Source organism: Pecten maximus, chromosome 4 (assembly GCF_902652985.1).
Source record: "Pecten maximus chromosome 4, xPecMax1.1, whole genome shotgun sequence".
Taxonomy (NCBI): Eukaryota; Metazoa; Mollusca; class Bivalvia; order Pectinida; family Pectinidae; genus Pecten; species Pecten maximus.
In genome coordinates this window covers 11,164,880-11,180,314 of record NC_047018.1, presented here as the reverse complement: position 1 = coordinate 11,180,314, position 15,435 = coordinate 11,164,880, and the positions used below count along the sequence as shown (strand labels likewise).

Genomic DNA, 15,435 nt, shown 5'->3' with positions numbered 1-15,435 from the left:
CGATGGTCTCTTCACAAAGAGCTAATGTCAAAACTCAACTGAATATTGCGGAAATGGGTGCATATTTAACTTCTCCACGAGGTTAGCTAACAACAAATGGCTGAAGCGTACAGTTCCAAGAGAACGTCACTACTAAATCTGTGTCAATACACGCTGTGCTTGACAACCATAGTTGATCCGAGACGGAAATTGTGGATTGTGAATATATCAATTCATTTAAAACGTAAAAGGTATTAAACAAAAATGCTGAGCTGTTTCTTTTGATTTTGTTAAAAATACTGGTGTCGTTACGTAGATTCACAGGAACTATATTATCTTATCATCCACCAATGCCGTAGTTACCAACGTCGCAAAAACACCCTGAATTTGATTTCCTTCGAACTGTATTTAAACGATTTGTTTGATTCAAGTTTAAGGATCGCACCTCATTTTGACTGCGTATACGGTAGTATACCCGCAGTTGGTAACGAACATATCCTATGGAGCCCTAACGCGCTAATCATAGGAAATGTCCGTTGCCAACTGCGGGCATGCATGTACTACCATATACGCAGTCAAAATGAGGCGCGCTCCTTAGATATACCCTGAAATGCCTTTCATTGGTTGTGCTGATCAGGCTGTCGTGATTGATGTTGTCGCCCACATTTTGACATTAAAACTTATTAACATGATGTTTTTCTGCGTTTGTGATAAAGGTATCTTTTTCCTTTCATATTTGATATGAAACTCGTCTCAAAGTTTTAATTTTGCTTGCCTTTTGAAGATCCTACAAATATAATTTATCTATGAAATATAATACATGTATGTGTGAATACCCCTACTCTAACACACAAAAAGCTCCTTTTTTCTTGATCGCTATACATTTGTATTTATTTATACATTCACGTATTTTCATATGTTTGTCTACAATCAACACAATCACATACAAACACTCATCCATCTACTCGTTCATATTGCATGTACAACAAACTGCTTTCAATGTTAAGATATGGAAGTTTGAAATCGTACTTAGCCTTTGTCGTTTCAACGTAATGCACTCATGTGGTTGTATAGGCGTATCGTAAATCATTCCGCACAAATATATATTCCTCCGCGAGGTCATAACATAAATCCCATTCGCTGCCTCTTGCTTCTGTCTCGGAAATATGATATAATAGGATTCTTTATTCCGATTTCGTCCAGGTCCGTGTCCTTCAGACGAGCAAACCTTTTACCGTCCATCTTTTTCCGCTTTAGGCGTTGGATAATCAATTCATCAACTTTCATACAACGGAAGAATATGGTCATTTCGTCTGCTGAGAAATTCTGTATATTTCCATCACCTGGTATCTGAATGGTCCTCGGCGTGTCGGGAACTACGCCTCCTAGAAAACAAAAGACATGTCCATCATATAGGATTAATATATGATACGAGGAAGAGATCATGTTTACGTCACCAGGGTTAATGCCATAATAGTTCCACCACACTCACTAAAATGTCTAAACACATGACAGTTAAACTAGGTCAGTGTGGAAATACCTTAAATTACCAACATAAGGAAGTCAATAGTATAATTAGGGTTTCAATGCTGTTGGTGTCTTGGGAAATTTGGCCTCAGCGATAACAGCACGTCCTTTCCTTGCCCGAGGAGTAATTGACGTACCACCAAACGTTTCCATGAACTATGTTCATTAGGAAGGTATTATGTCTTGTCACTAGCATTGACAAAAAAGTCAGAACAACTGGAAAACCGACAACACACTCTCTTGTCTCGGGGCATAACAGTCATTCACCGAACAGTAAAACAACATCTGGAGTCATCCAAAGAACGATAAGACAACATCTAGACAGAGTCATCCACTGAACGGTTAGACAACATCTCAACAGAGTCATTCACTGAACGGTTAGACAACATCTAGACAGTCATCCACATAACGGTTAGACAACATCTAGACAGAGTCATCCACTGAACGGTTAGACAACATCTCAACAGAGTCTTCCACTGAACGGTTAGACAACATTTAGACAGTCATCCACATAACGGTTAGACAACATCTAGACAGAGTCATCCACTGAACGGTTAGACAACATCTAGACAGTCATCCACTGAACGGTTAGACAACATCTAGACAGAGTCATCCACTGAACGGTTAGACAACATCTAGACAGTCATCCACTGAACGGTTAGACAACATCTAGACAGAGTCATCCACTGAACGGTTAGACAACATCTAGACAGTCATCCACATAACGGTTAGACAAAATCTAGACAGAGTCATCCACTGAACGGTTAGACAACATCTAGACAGAGTCTTCCACTGAACGGTCAGACAACATCTAGACAGAGTCTTCCACTGAACGGTTAGACAACATCTAGACAGAGTCATCCACTGAACGGTTAGACAACATCTAGACAGAGTCATCCACAGAACGATCAGACAACATCTAGACAGAGTCATCCAAAGAACGATCAGACTACATCTAGACAAAGTCATCCACAGAACGGTTAGACAACATCTAGACAGAGTCATCCACTGAACGGTCAGACGACATCTAGACAGAGTCATCCACTGAAAGGTCAGACAACATCTAGAATCATTCACTGAAGGTTAAACAACATCTAGACAGAGTCATCCACTGAACGGTCAGACAACATCTCAACAGAGTCATTCACTGAACGGTTAGACAACATCTAGATAGAGTCATCCACTGAAAGGTCAGACAACATCAAGAGTCATCCACTGAACGGTCAGACAACATCTAGAGTCATCCACTGAAAGGTCAGACACCATCTAGACAGAGTCATCCACTGAACGGTCAGACAACATCTCAACAGAGTCATTCACTGAACGGTTAGACAACATCTAGATAGAGTCATCCACTGAAAGGTCAGACAACATCTAGAGTCATCCACTGAACGGTCAGACAACATCTAGAGTCATCCACTGAAAGGTCAGACAACATCTAGACAGAGTCATCCACTGAAAGGTCAGACAACATCTAGAGTCATCCACTGAACGGTTAGACAACATCTCAACAGAATCATTCACAGAACGGTCAGACAACATCTAGACAGAGTCATCCACTGAAAGGTCAGACAACAGCTAGAGTCATCCACTGAACGATCAGACAACATCTAGACAGAGTCATTCACAGAACGGTCAGACAACATCTAGACAGAGTCATCCACTGAAAGGTCAGACAACATCTAGACAGAGTCATCCACATAACGGTCAGACAACAACTAGAGTCATCCACGGAACGGTAAGACAACATCTAGAGTCATCCACTGAACGGTCAGACAACAACTAGAGTCATCCACTGAACGGTCAGACAACATCTAGACAGAGTCTTCCACTGAACGGTCAGACAACATCTCAACAGAGTCATTCACAGAACGGTCAGACAACATCTAGACAGAGTCATCCACTGAAAGGTCAGACAACATCTAGACAGAGTCATCCACATAACGGTCAGACAACATCTAGACAGAGTCATCCACATAACGGTTAGACAACATCTAGACAGAGTCATCCAAAGAACGATAAGACAACATCTAGACAGAGTCATCCACTAAAAGGTCAGACAACATCTAGACAGAGTCATCCACTGAAAGGTCAGACAACATCTAGACAGAGTCTTCCACATAACGGTTAGACAACATCTAGACAAAGTCATCCACATAACGGTTAGACAACATCTAGACAGTCTTCTACTGAACGGTTAGACAACATCTAGACAGAGTCATCCACATAACGGTTAGACAACATCTAGACAGAGTCATCCACTGAAAGGTCAGACAACATCTAGACAAAGTCATCCACTGAAGGTCAGACAACATCTAGAGTCATCCACTGAAAGGTCAGACAACATCTAGAGTCATCCAATGAACGGTCAGACAACATCTAGACAGAGTCATCCACTGAACGGTTAGACAACATCTAGACAGAGTCATCCAAAGAACGATAAGACAACATCTAGACAGAGTCATCCACTAAAAGGTCAGACAACATCTAGACAGAGTCATCCAGTGAAAGGTCAGACAACATCTAGACAGAGTCTTCCACATAACGGTTAGACAACATCTAGACAAAGTCATCCACATAACGGTTAGACAACATCTAGACAGTCTTCTACTGAACGGTTAGACAACATCTAGACAGAGTCATCCACATAACGGTTAGACAACATCTAGACAGAGTCATCCACTGAAAGGTCAGACAACATCTAGACAAAGTCATCCACTGAAGGTCAGACAACATCTAGAGTCATCCACTGAAAGGTCAGACAACATCTAGAGTCATCCAATGAACGGTCAGACAACATCCAGAGTCATCCACTGAAAGGTCAGACAACATCTAGAGTCATCCACAGAACGATCAGACAACATCTAGACAGAGTATTCCACTGAACGGTCAGACAACATCTAGAGTCATCCACTGAACGGTCAGACAACATCTAGAGTCATCAACTGAACGGTTAGACATCATCTAGAGTCATCCACTGAACAGTAAAACAACTTCTAGAGTCATCCACTTAAAGGTCAGACAACATCTAGAGTCATCCACTGAACGGTCAGACAACATCTAGACAGAATCATTCACAAAACGGTCAGACAACATCAAGACAGTCATCCACTGAACGGTTAAACAACATATAGAGTCATCCACTAAACGGTCAGACAACATCTAGACAGAGTCATTCACAGAACGGTCAGACAACATCTAGACAGAGTCATCCACTGAAAGGTCAGACAACATCTAGAATCATTCACTGAAGGTTAAACAACATCTAGACAGAGTCATCCACTGAACGGTCAGACAACATCTCAACAGAGTCATTCACTGAACGGTTAGACAACATCTAGATAGAGTCATCCACTCAAAGGTCAGACAACATCAAGAGTCATCCACTGAACGGTCAGACAACATCTAGAGTCATCCACTGAAAGGTCAGACACCATCTAGACAGAGTCATCCACTGAACGGTCAGACAACATCTCAACAGAGTCATTCACTGAACGGTTAGACAACATCTAGATAGAGTCATCCACTGAAAGGTCAGACAACATCTAGAGTCATCCACTGAACGGTCAGACAACATCTAGAGTCATCCACTGAAAGGTCAGACAACATCTAGACAGAGTCATCCACTGAAAGGTCAGACAACATCTAGAGTCATCCACTGAACGGTTAGACAACATCTCAACAGAATCATTCACAGAACGGTCAGACAACATCTAGACAGAGTCATCCACTGAAAGGTCAGACAACAGCTAGAGTCATCCACTGAACGATCAGACAACATCTAGACAGAGTCATTCACAGAACGGTCAGACAACATCTAGACAGAGTCATCCACTGAAAGGTCAGACAACATCTAGACAGAGTCATCCACATAACGGTCAGACAACAACTAGAGTCATCCACGGAACGGTAAGACAACATCTAGAGTCATCCACTGAACGGTCAGACAACAACTAGAGTCATCCACTGAACGGTCAGACAACATCTAGAGTCATTCACTGAACGGTCAGATAACATCTAGAGTCATCCACTGAACGGTCAGACAACATCTAGACAGAGTCATCCATTGAACGGTCAGACAACATATATAGTCATCCACTGAAAGGTCAGACAACATCTAGACAAAGTCATCCACTGAACGGTCAGACAACATCTAGACAGAGTCTTCCACTGAACGGTCAGACAACATCTCAACAGAGTCATTCACAGAACGGTCAGACAACATCTAGACAGAGTCATCCACTGAAAGGTCAGACAACATCTAGACAGAGTCATCCACATAACGGTCAGACAACATCTAGACAGAGTCATCCACATAACGGTTAGACAACATCTAGACAGAGTCATCCAAAGAACGATAAGACAACATCTAGACAGAGTCATCCACTGAAAGGTCAGACAACATCTAGACAGAGTCATCCACTGAAAGGTCAGACAACATCTAGACAGAGTCTTCCACATAACGGTTAGACAACATCTAGACAAAGTCATCCACATAACGGTTAGACAACATCTAGACAGTCTTCTACTGAACGGTTAGACAACATCTAGACAGAGTCATCCACATAACGGTTAGACAACATCTAGACAGAGTCATCCACTGAAAGGTCAGACAACATCTAGACAAAGTCATCCACTGAAGGTCAGACAACATCTAGAGTCATCCACTGAAAGGTCAGACAACATCTAGAGTCATCCAATGAACGGTCAGACATCATCTAGAGTCATCCACTGAAAGGTCAGACAACATCTAGAGTCATCCACAGAACGATCAGACAACATCTAGACAGAGTATTCCACTGAACGGTCAGACAACATCTAGAGTCATCCACTGAACGGTCAGACAACATCTAGAGTCATCAACTGAACGGTTAGACAACATCTAGAGTCATCCACTGAACAGTAAAACAACTTCTAGAGTCATCCACTTAAAGGTCAGACAACATATAGAGTCATCCACTAAACGGTCAGACAACATCTAGACAGAGTCATTCACTGAACGGTTAGACAACATCTAGACAGAGTCATCCACTGAACGGTTAGACATTATCTAGACAGAGTCATCCACTGAACGGTCAGACAACATCTAGAGTCATCCACTGAACAGTAAAACAACTTCTAGAGTCATCCACTTAAAGGTCAGACAACATATAGAGTCATCCACTGAACGGTCAGACAACATCTAGACAGAGTCATTCACTGAACGGTTAGACAACATCTAGACAGAGTCATCCACTGAACGGTCAGACAACATCTCAACAGAGTCATCCACTGAAAGGTCAGACACCATCTAGACAGAGTCATCCACTGAAAGGTCAGACAACATCTAGAGTCATCCACTGAACGGTTAGACAACATCTCAACAGAATCATTCACTGAAGGTTAAACAACATCTAGACAGAGTCATCCACTGAACGGTCAGACAACATCTCAACAGAGTCATTCACTGAACGGTTAAACAACATCTAGACAGAGTCATCCACTGAACGGTCAGACAACATCTAGACAGAGTCATTCACTGAAGGTTAAACAACATCTAGACAGAGTCATCCACTGAACGGTCAGACAACATCTCAACAGAATCATTCACTGAAGGTTAAACAACATCTAGACAGAGTCATCCACTGAACGGTCAGACAACATCTAGACAGAGTCATTCACTGAAGGTTAAACAACATCTAGACAGAGTCATCCACTGAACGGTCAGACAACATCTCAACAGAGTCATCCACTGAAAGGTCAGACACCATCTAGACAGAGTCATCCACTGAAAGGTCAGACAACATCTAGAGTCATCCACTGAACGGTTAGACAACATCTCAACAGAATCATTCACTGAAGGTTAAACAACATCTAGACAGAGTCATCCACTGAACGGTCAGACAACATCTCAACAGAGTCATTCACTGAACGGTTAGACAACATCTAGATAGAGTCATCCACTGAAAGGTCAGACAACATCTAGAGTCATCCACTGAACGGTCAGACAACATCTAGAGTCATCCACTGAAAGGTCAGACAACATCTAGACAGAGTCATCCACTGAAAGGTCAGACAACATCTAGAGTCATCCACTGAACGGTTAGACAACATCTCAACAGAATCATTCACAAAACGGTCAGCAACATCTAGAGTCATTCACATAACGGTCAGACAATATCTAGACAGAGTCATTCACAGAACGGTCAGACAACATCTAGACAGAGTCATCCACTGAAAGGTCAGACAACATCTAGAGTCATCCACTAAACGATCAGACAACATCTAGACAAAGTCATCCACTGAAAGGTCAGACAACATCTCAACAGAGTCATTCACAGAACGGTCAGACAACATCTAGACAGAGTCATCCACTGAAAGGTCAGACAACATCTAGACAGAGTCATCCACATAACGGTCAGACAACAACTAGAGTCATCCACTGAACGGTCAGACAACATCTAGAGTCATCCACTGAACGGTCAGACAACAACTAGAGTCATCCACTGAACGGTCAGACAACATCTAGAGTCATTCACTGAACGGTCAGACAGCATCTAGAGTCATCCACTGAACGGTCAGACAACATCTAGACAGAGTCATCCACTGAACGGTCAGACAACATATAGAGTCATCCACTGAAAGGTCAGACAACATCTAGAGTCATCCACTGAACGGTCAGACAACATCTAGAGTCATCCACTGAACGGTCAGACAACATTTAGAGTCATCCACTGAACGGTCAGACAACATCTCAATAGAGTACAGTCATTAACAGAACGGTCAGACACGGACGTTCACATCACAGTTTCACAGTAAAACCTCTTGTCACAGATCTTGTTTATGCCTTACACAACTAACTCCCACCAACTAACACCATTTGATGGTACATCTAGAGATACATTCCCTATACCTAGCTGTAGTAAACATCAACTGTACAATGACAAGCTTGTTCCCTCATAGATCAATCTGCCAGACTGCAACGACGGCAACAAACAGTAATTTATTTAGAGAAAATCGAAGATCTACATCAAACACCAAAGGTAGGAAATGTACATACATGTATAATTATACTATTTCCCATTCCACGTGAGTAAACAAGTCAACTACTTCTATAGGTATATACGGATTACTGACCAACCGTCTTCCCGTCGATAACAGAGTCAAATATCGTATACTAAACTTTGGCACTTGATAATATAAGTGGAGACAAGTACACCAAATTGGATGACAAGTACACCAAATTGGATGACAAGTCCACCAAATTGGATGACAAGTACACCAAATTGGATGACAAGTACACAAAATTGGATGACAAGAACAATTTGGATGACAAGTACACCAAATTGGATGATAACTACACCGAATTGGATGTACACGAAAGAGGATGACAAGTATACCAAATTGGATGATAACTACACCGAATTGGATGATAAGTACACCAAATTGGATGACAAGTACACAAAATTGGATGACAAGTATACCTAATTGGATGACAAACAAACCAAATTGGATGACAAGTACACAAAATTGGATGACAAGTATACCAAATTGGATGATAAGTACACCGAATTGGATGATAAGTACACCGAATTGGATGACAAGTACACAAAATTGGATGACAAGTACACCGAATTGGATGATAAGTACACCGAATTGGATAACAAGTACACCGAATTGGATGACGAGTACACCAAATTGGATGACAAGTACACCGAATTGGATGACGAGTACACCGAATTGGATGACAAGTACACCAAAGAGTGGGACAAGTATACCAAATTGGATGATAAGTACACCGAATTGGATGATGAGTACACCAAATTGGATGACAAGTACACCAAATTGGATGACAAGTATACCAAATTGGATGATAAGTACACCAAATTGGATGACAAGTACACCAAATTGGATGACAAGTACACCAAATTGGATGATGAGTACACCAAATTGGATGACAAGTACACCAAATTGGATGACAAGTATACCAAATTGGATGATAAGTACACCAAATTGGATGACAAGTACACAAAATTGGATGACAAGAACAATTTGGATGACAAGTACACCAAATTGAATGACAAGTCCACCAAATTGGATGATGAGTACATCAAATTGGATGACAAGTACACCAAAGAGGATGACAAGTATACCAAATTGGATGACAAGTACACCAAATTGGATGATGAGTACACCAAATTGGATGACAAGTACACCAAATTGGATGACAAGTACACCAAAGAGGATGACAACTATACCAAATTGGATGACAAGTACACCAAATTGGATGACAAGTATGACAAGTACACCAAATTGGATGACAAGTACACCAAATTGGATGACAAGTACACCAAAGAGGATGACAAGTATACCAAATTGGATGACAAGTACACCAAATTGGATGACAAGTACACCAAAGAGGATGACAAGTATACCAAATTGGATGATAAGTACACCAAATTGGATGACAAGTATACCAAATTGGATGACAAGTACACCAATTGGATGACACGTACACCAAATTGGATGACAAGAACAACAACCTAGATGGCAATTGGATTGATAAGTACACAGAATGTCACTGAATACAACATCAGATATCATAAACCAATTCCATCTAATACCGTTAATGACTTCTGGACTCGAACTACAAATATTGTCATTAACTTTAAGGAGAAAATGTAAGTATATGGAATGGCTATCAGTTCTAGAAGCGGCATAAGATATTCGTGTACGAAACGAATTCCGCTGCTATGACATAAACATATGGGAGGCACGCTTAACTTGAACGACTTACTGCGAAATTACATGTACATTGATCAGTTAGTGATTAAGTTGAAAATGACAAAAAACTGTTCAGTATTACTAGACTGCTGAACCTACCCGCCATGTCAATCCTCCACCCCTTGATAACAGCAGTGACAGATATTTACACGACCTCCCTATAACTGACGCATAGGAGAATAAATAAGTGAGCTGTGTATTCCGATATATCTACCCTAGTCAGGCTGTTCTATTACCTTTAAATTCCAATACACCTTTGTGGCTTTGATGGTTTCTATTTTCTGTATCCCTCCTTAACACAAATCGTATCCAATTGCATATACATATCCCCTCCCACTTTATATAAGCACCCATCATTTTAATGAACCAACATTACATAAGCACCCTTCTATCGCCTCGCTCTCTCCATTTTAATGCATCCCCCCTTCACGTTTTACGACTTACCCGGGGAAGGGGGCGGGGCTCCGTTGGTTTCTGCGTCACCATTTACGGCATGTTTACTGTCAATATAAAATACGGAAGTGTCAAAGATATAAAAAATAGATGTTGAAGTGTTTTGAATGATGACGCATCCAGACGCAATGAATACAATCAGGGCGGCCTGAGGTAATGTAATTGAATTTCATGGCTATTCAGTTTTCTCTTTCCCGTATTCTGCGTGTTTTACACGTCTATTATATTTGCGGTACATGTGAATATCAGAGAACGTTGGCATCAGTTCAAAATAACTTCACGAACGTATACCTTACACAGGAGCATACCAAACCATCACAACTTATTGACACGCTATTCTAATGACTGATTTGTCTAATATGAGCTCAAAGGGGAATGTGTGCCGTCGTATAAGAGATCTATGGCGTCAACAAGATCATTACATTTTGAAAGACCAAAACAATGTTAAAGATTCAACACGACGAGAAATTTCGCCAATGCAATCACGCGTACTAAGACCTCTCATACGTATAGGAGTATCCAAAGCCGTATTCCTAGTTTACATTTATTATTGAATTTAGCTTGTGCTTGATTTAAACTACATATCGGTATAATCAAATCGTCAGCGCATTCCTGTCAGATCGCTTGGTTATTTAACGGCGTGAATATGCTCTAACGGGTTTCATTCCGGGCGTGCTTGACGATATTCCAACATCGGGAAACCATTCAGCCGATCAAACATAGCCGCTATGTCGGAGATCAACAAAGGAATCAACACCAGCTCAGCCAACGAAACTACAGTGATCGAAATATGAACGAAACATGGCCAAAAAACCTCCATACAAAAATGATACTGGCATGAATATTCTGAGCCAATTATATCGCCAGACCACGACTATATCGATTACCAGTCTCATACCAAATGTCTTATATCGTGAAACCAATCAACCTATACCCAAGCAAACCTATATCCAAAGCTTTATATCGTGAAATCAATCAGCCTTTACCCAAGCAAACCTATATCCAAAGCTTTATATCGTGAAACCAATCAACCTATACCCAAGCAAACCTATATCCAAAGCTTTATATCGTGAAACCAATCAACCTTTACCCAAGCAAACCTATATCCAAAGCTTTATATCGTGAAACCAAGCCCATATACATATGTATACCATATGTTGTGTGTCGTGAAACCAAGCCAATACAGCCCTTTTGTTTTATATCGAGACACCAAGCCAATCCAGTTATGATGTGTATATCGTGAAACTAAGCCAACCCTATACCCAATGCTTTATATCGTAAAATCAAACCAATCTATACAATATATCTTATGTCGTGAAACCAAGCCAAGTCAAGACCCAATGTCATGAAAACCAAGCCAATATATACCCATGTTTTATATCGTGAGACCAAACCAATTTAAACCATATGTTTTATGTCGTGAAACCAAGCAAAATACATACCCAATGTCTTATGTCGTGAAACCAAGTTCATCCAAACCTAGTGTGTTACATCGAGATCTTGTAGCTATGTTAGGGAAATCCGGAAATAAACACAACGATAATCCGCGTGTAAATTGTATACATTAATAGCACGCTATATCGTTATTAAGCAGAAACATCTACAAAGCTACATGTATCAGACTAGGAGACGATGTATCAGACTAGAGGACGGTGTATCAGACTAGGAGACAGTGTATCAGACTAGGAAACGATGTATCAGACTAGGAGACGGTGTATCAGACTAGGAGACGGTGTATCAGACTAGGAGACAGTGTATCAGACTAGGAGACGGTGCATCAAACTAGGAGACGATGTATCAGACTAAGAGACGATGTATCAGACTAGAGGACGGTGTATCAGACTAGGAGACGATGTATCAGACTAGGAGACGATGTATCAGACTAGGAGACGGTGTATCAGACTAGGAGACGATGTATCAGACTAGGAGACCGTGTATCAGACTAGGAGACCGTGTATCAGACTAGGAGACGGTGAATCAGACTAGGAGACGGTGTATCAGACTAGGAGACGATGTATCAGACTAAGAGACGATGTATCAGACTAAGAGACGGTGTATCAGACTAGGAGACGATGTATCAGACTAGGAGACGATATATCAGACTAGGAGACGGTGTATCAGACTAGGAGACGGTGTATCAGACTAGGAGACGATGTATCAGACAGGGAGACGGTGTATCAGACTAAGAGACGATGTATCAGACTAAGAGACGGTGTATCAGACTAGGAGACGATGTATCAGACTAGGAGACGATATATCAGACTAGGAGACGGTGTATCAGACTAGGAGACGGTGTATCAGACTAGGAGACCGTGTATCAGACTAGGAGACCGTGTATCAGACTAGGAGACGGTGTATCAGACTAGGAGACGATGTATCAGACTAGGAGACGATATATCAGACTAGGAGACGGTGTATCAGACTAGGAGACGGTGTATCAGACTAGGAGACCGTGTATCAGACTAGGAGACCGTGTATCAGACTAGGAGACGATATATCAGACTAGGAGACGGTGTATCAGACTAGGAGACGATATATCAGACAAGGAGACCGTGTATCAGACTAGGAGACCGTGTATCAGACTAGGAGACCGTGTATCAGACTAGGAGACGTGTATCAGACTAGGAGACGGTGAATCAGACTAGGAGACGGTGTATCAGACTAGGAGACGATGTATCAGACTAAGAGACGATGTATCAGACTAGGAGACGGTGTATCAGACTAGGAGACGATGTATCAGACTAGGAGACGATATATCAGACTAGGAGACGGTGTATCAGACTAGGAGACGGTGTATCAGACTAGGAGACGATGTATCAGACTAGGAGACGGTGTATCAGACTAGAGACGGTTATCAGACTAGAGGACGATGTATCAGACTAGGAGACGGTTATCAGACTAGAGGACGGTGTATCAGACTAGGAGACGATGTATCAGACAGGGAGACGGTGTATCAGACTAGGAGATGCTGTATCAGACTAGGAGACGGTGTATCAGACTAAGAGACGATTTATCAGACTAGGAGACGGTGTATCAGACTAGGAGACGGTGTATCAAACTAGGAGACGGTGTATCAAACTAGGAGACGATGTATCAGACTAGGAGACGACGTTCCAGACTAGGAGACGACGTTCCAGACTAGGAGACGATGTATCAGAATTATAATTGATCAGGAATGATTCCAAGAAAAGCACACTAGCTTCTCCTGTGAGAAAGCAATGCCGACTCTGATGTGTGAGCTATATCGACTTTACATCGATTCCTGGGCACTACACTGTCTGGGAAACACGGCTCTCTCTGTACATATTTACCACTAATGTTAGGTTTTATCTAATTTAATTTCTCAATCTATTGATTTTGTTGTAAGATAAAGCGTTTTAAGAGCGACGATAAGCGAGCCATGATACCTGTGTTTTACCTGCAGTAAAAGTACCTCCGATCAATGACGGATGTAAACACGGTAACCGATTATAGATAGTCCAATAAAATAACAAATTAACAACCAATGACAAATATTCTCAATGTACCCTTACCTATTGGATGATGTGGAATTTGATTTTGGCTTCAAGGATGGAGAAGGTGTCGTCGTTGTTCTCGTCGTTGGCGGCGTTTTATTTGGAGACGTAGAGGATTTTCCATGAGAACGAGGGGCTTTCTCGTAAATGTTACAATGACCATTCACCTCGTGGTGTTCCTGGCTGGTACTTCCTTTTACTATCAAACGCTCGTGACTTTTATGTAACACTTTCGATTTGGAATTCATTCTTGCTCGTTCGTCTTTAGCTCGAATTTTGGTTAATTCCAGTTGTCCATTATCGTCTTTGAATGTTAAGTTGTCATATGCACCAGGGCCTAAACACAGACCCTCCAATCCGGCCCCTCTTTGCGGCCCAGGTGAGTCACTGGGCCCTATTTCCTCGTCATCTTTAACTCTGTATTTGGCTTTCCGTCTCTCCCGAGGGGAATCCGACGCTTCACTCTCGCTCCGACTTCGGGAGGTACGACGAGACTTGCCAGCCCCCGGGGACGAGCGTAGTTCGGTCCCCTTTGACAGATTGGGGTCTAAGTCCATGGTGTAGTGAGAGATTACTTACTTTATCCAGGGCTACATAACGAGCTCTGCCAACTATGTCCACCTCTCAATCACTTACTTACAATCCCTGCTTTGAAACCTGAAGCGTGTCGAATCGCGAGCGGACTGGTGAAGCCGACCGTAATACACACATATACAATAGGCTGTCCTCTTCCTCGACTGATCTGCCGAGCTCTTGTCTCTTATCCATACACTCATCGATCGGTGATGAGATGGTTTTTACAATACCATATGACTTTTCAATAGGGATGTACAGCGCTGATCATAGCGAGCTCACACTGAAGTTTCCTTGTCAGGGTTTGTGTGGCGATTTTACTCGCCTAGGAAACAGTCTGCTGTCTTAGATACAAAATGTAGTCGTGTGTCTGTAGTATACACATTGCGCAGAATTGCTTTGCGTCATTTCGAAGACATGACTTATTGCCAACGAGTTTGTGCATTCAAAACACGCACCCTATTATAGTTAAAAGGCCCACGTCTTGTTTGTCGACACTCATTTTAAGCCATTTGCATATTATAAGATATCAAATTGTATGAAGTGGAAGCACGGCGCGCATTTATAGGGTAGTTATTTTCATGTTCCTCCAACACGATTGAACCGTGCGTCATAATGTTCCAGA

The 15,435-nt window shown here is 41.8% G+C and overlaps 1 protein-coding gene across 1 annotated transcript; it reads right to left on the bottom strand.

Moving 5' to 3' along the window:
* Nucleotides 1-831: 831 nt before the first annotated feature.
* LOC117325223 lies at nucleotides 832-15,148 on the bottom strand. The gene is made up of 3 exons (XM_033881313.1): nucleotides 14,256-15,148; nucleotides 10,714-10,769; nucleotides 832-1,364 (listed from the first exon to the last, which is right to left on the bottom strand). The coding sequence occupies exons 1-3, from the start codon at nucleotides 14,792-14,794 to the stop codon at nucleotides 1,099-1,101; spliced, it is 861 nt and encodes a 286-aa protein (XP_033737204.1). The 5' UTR covers nucleotides 14,795-15,148; the 3' UTR covers nucleotides 832-1,098.
* Between the last annotated feature and the right edge of the window lie 287 nt (nucleotides 15,149-15,435).

Bases quoted from the DNA above. Each gene is read 5' to 3' on its own strand.
- LOC117325223 (XM_033881313.1), bottom strand. From the start codon at position 14,794: ATGGACTTAGACCCCAATCTGTCAAAGGGGACCGAACTACGCTCGTCC. The intron at 10,770-14,255 runs GTAAGGGTACAT...TTATATTGACAG, and splicing joins AATTCCACATCATCCAATAG to TAAACATGCCGTAAATGGTG. The intron at 1,365-10,713 runs GTAAGTCGTAAA...TTTGTTTTCTAG, and splicing joins AGCCCCGCCCCCTTCCCCGG to GAGGCGTAGTTCCCGACACG.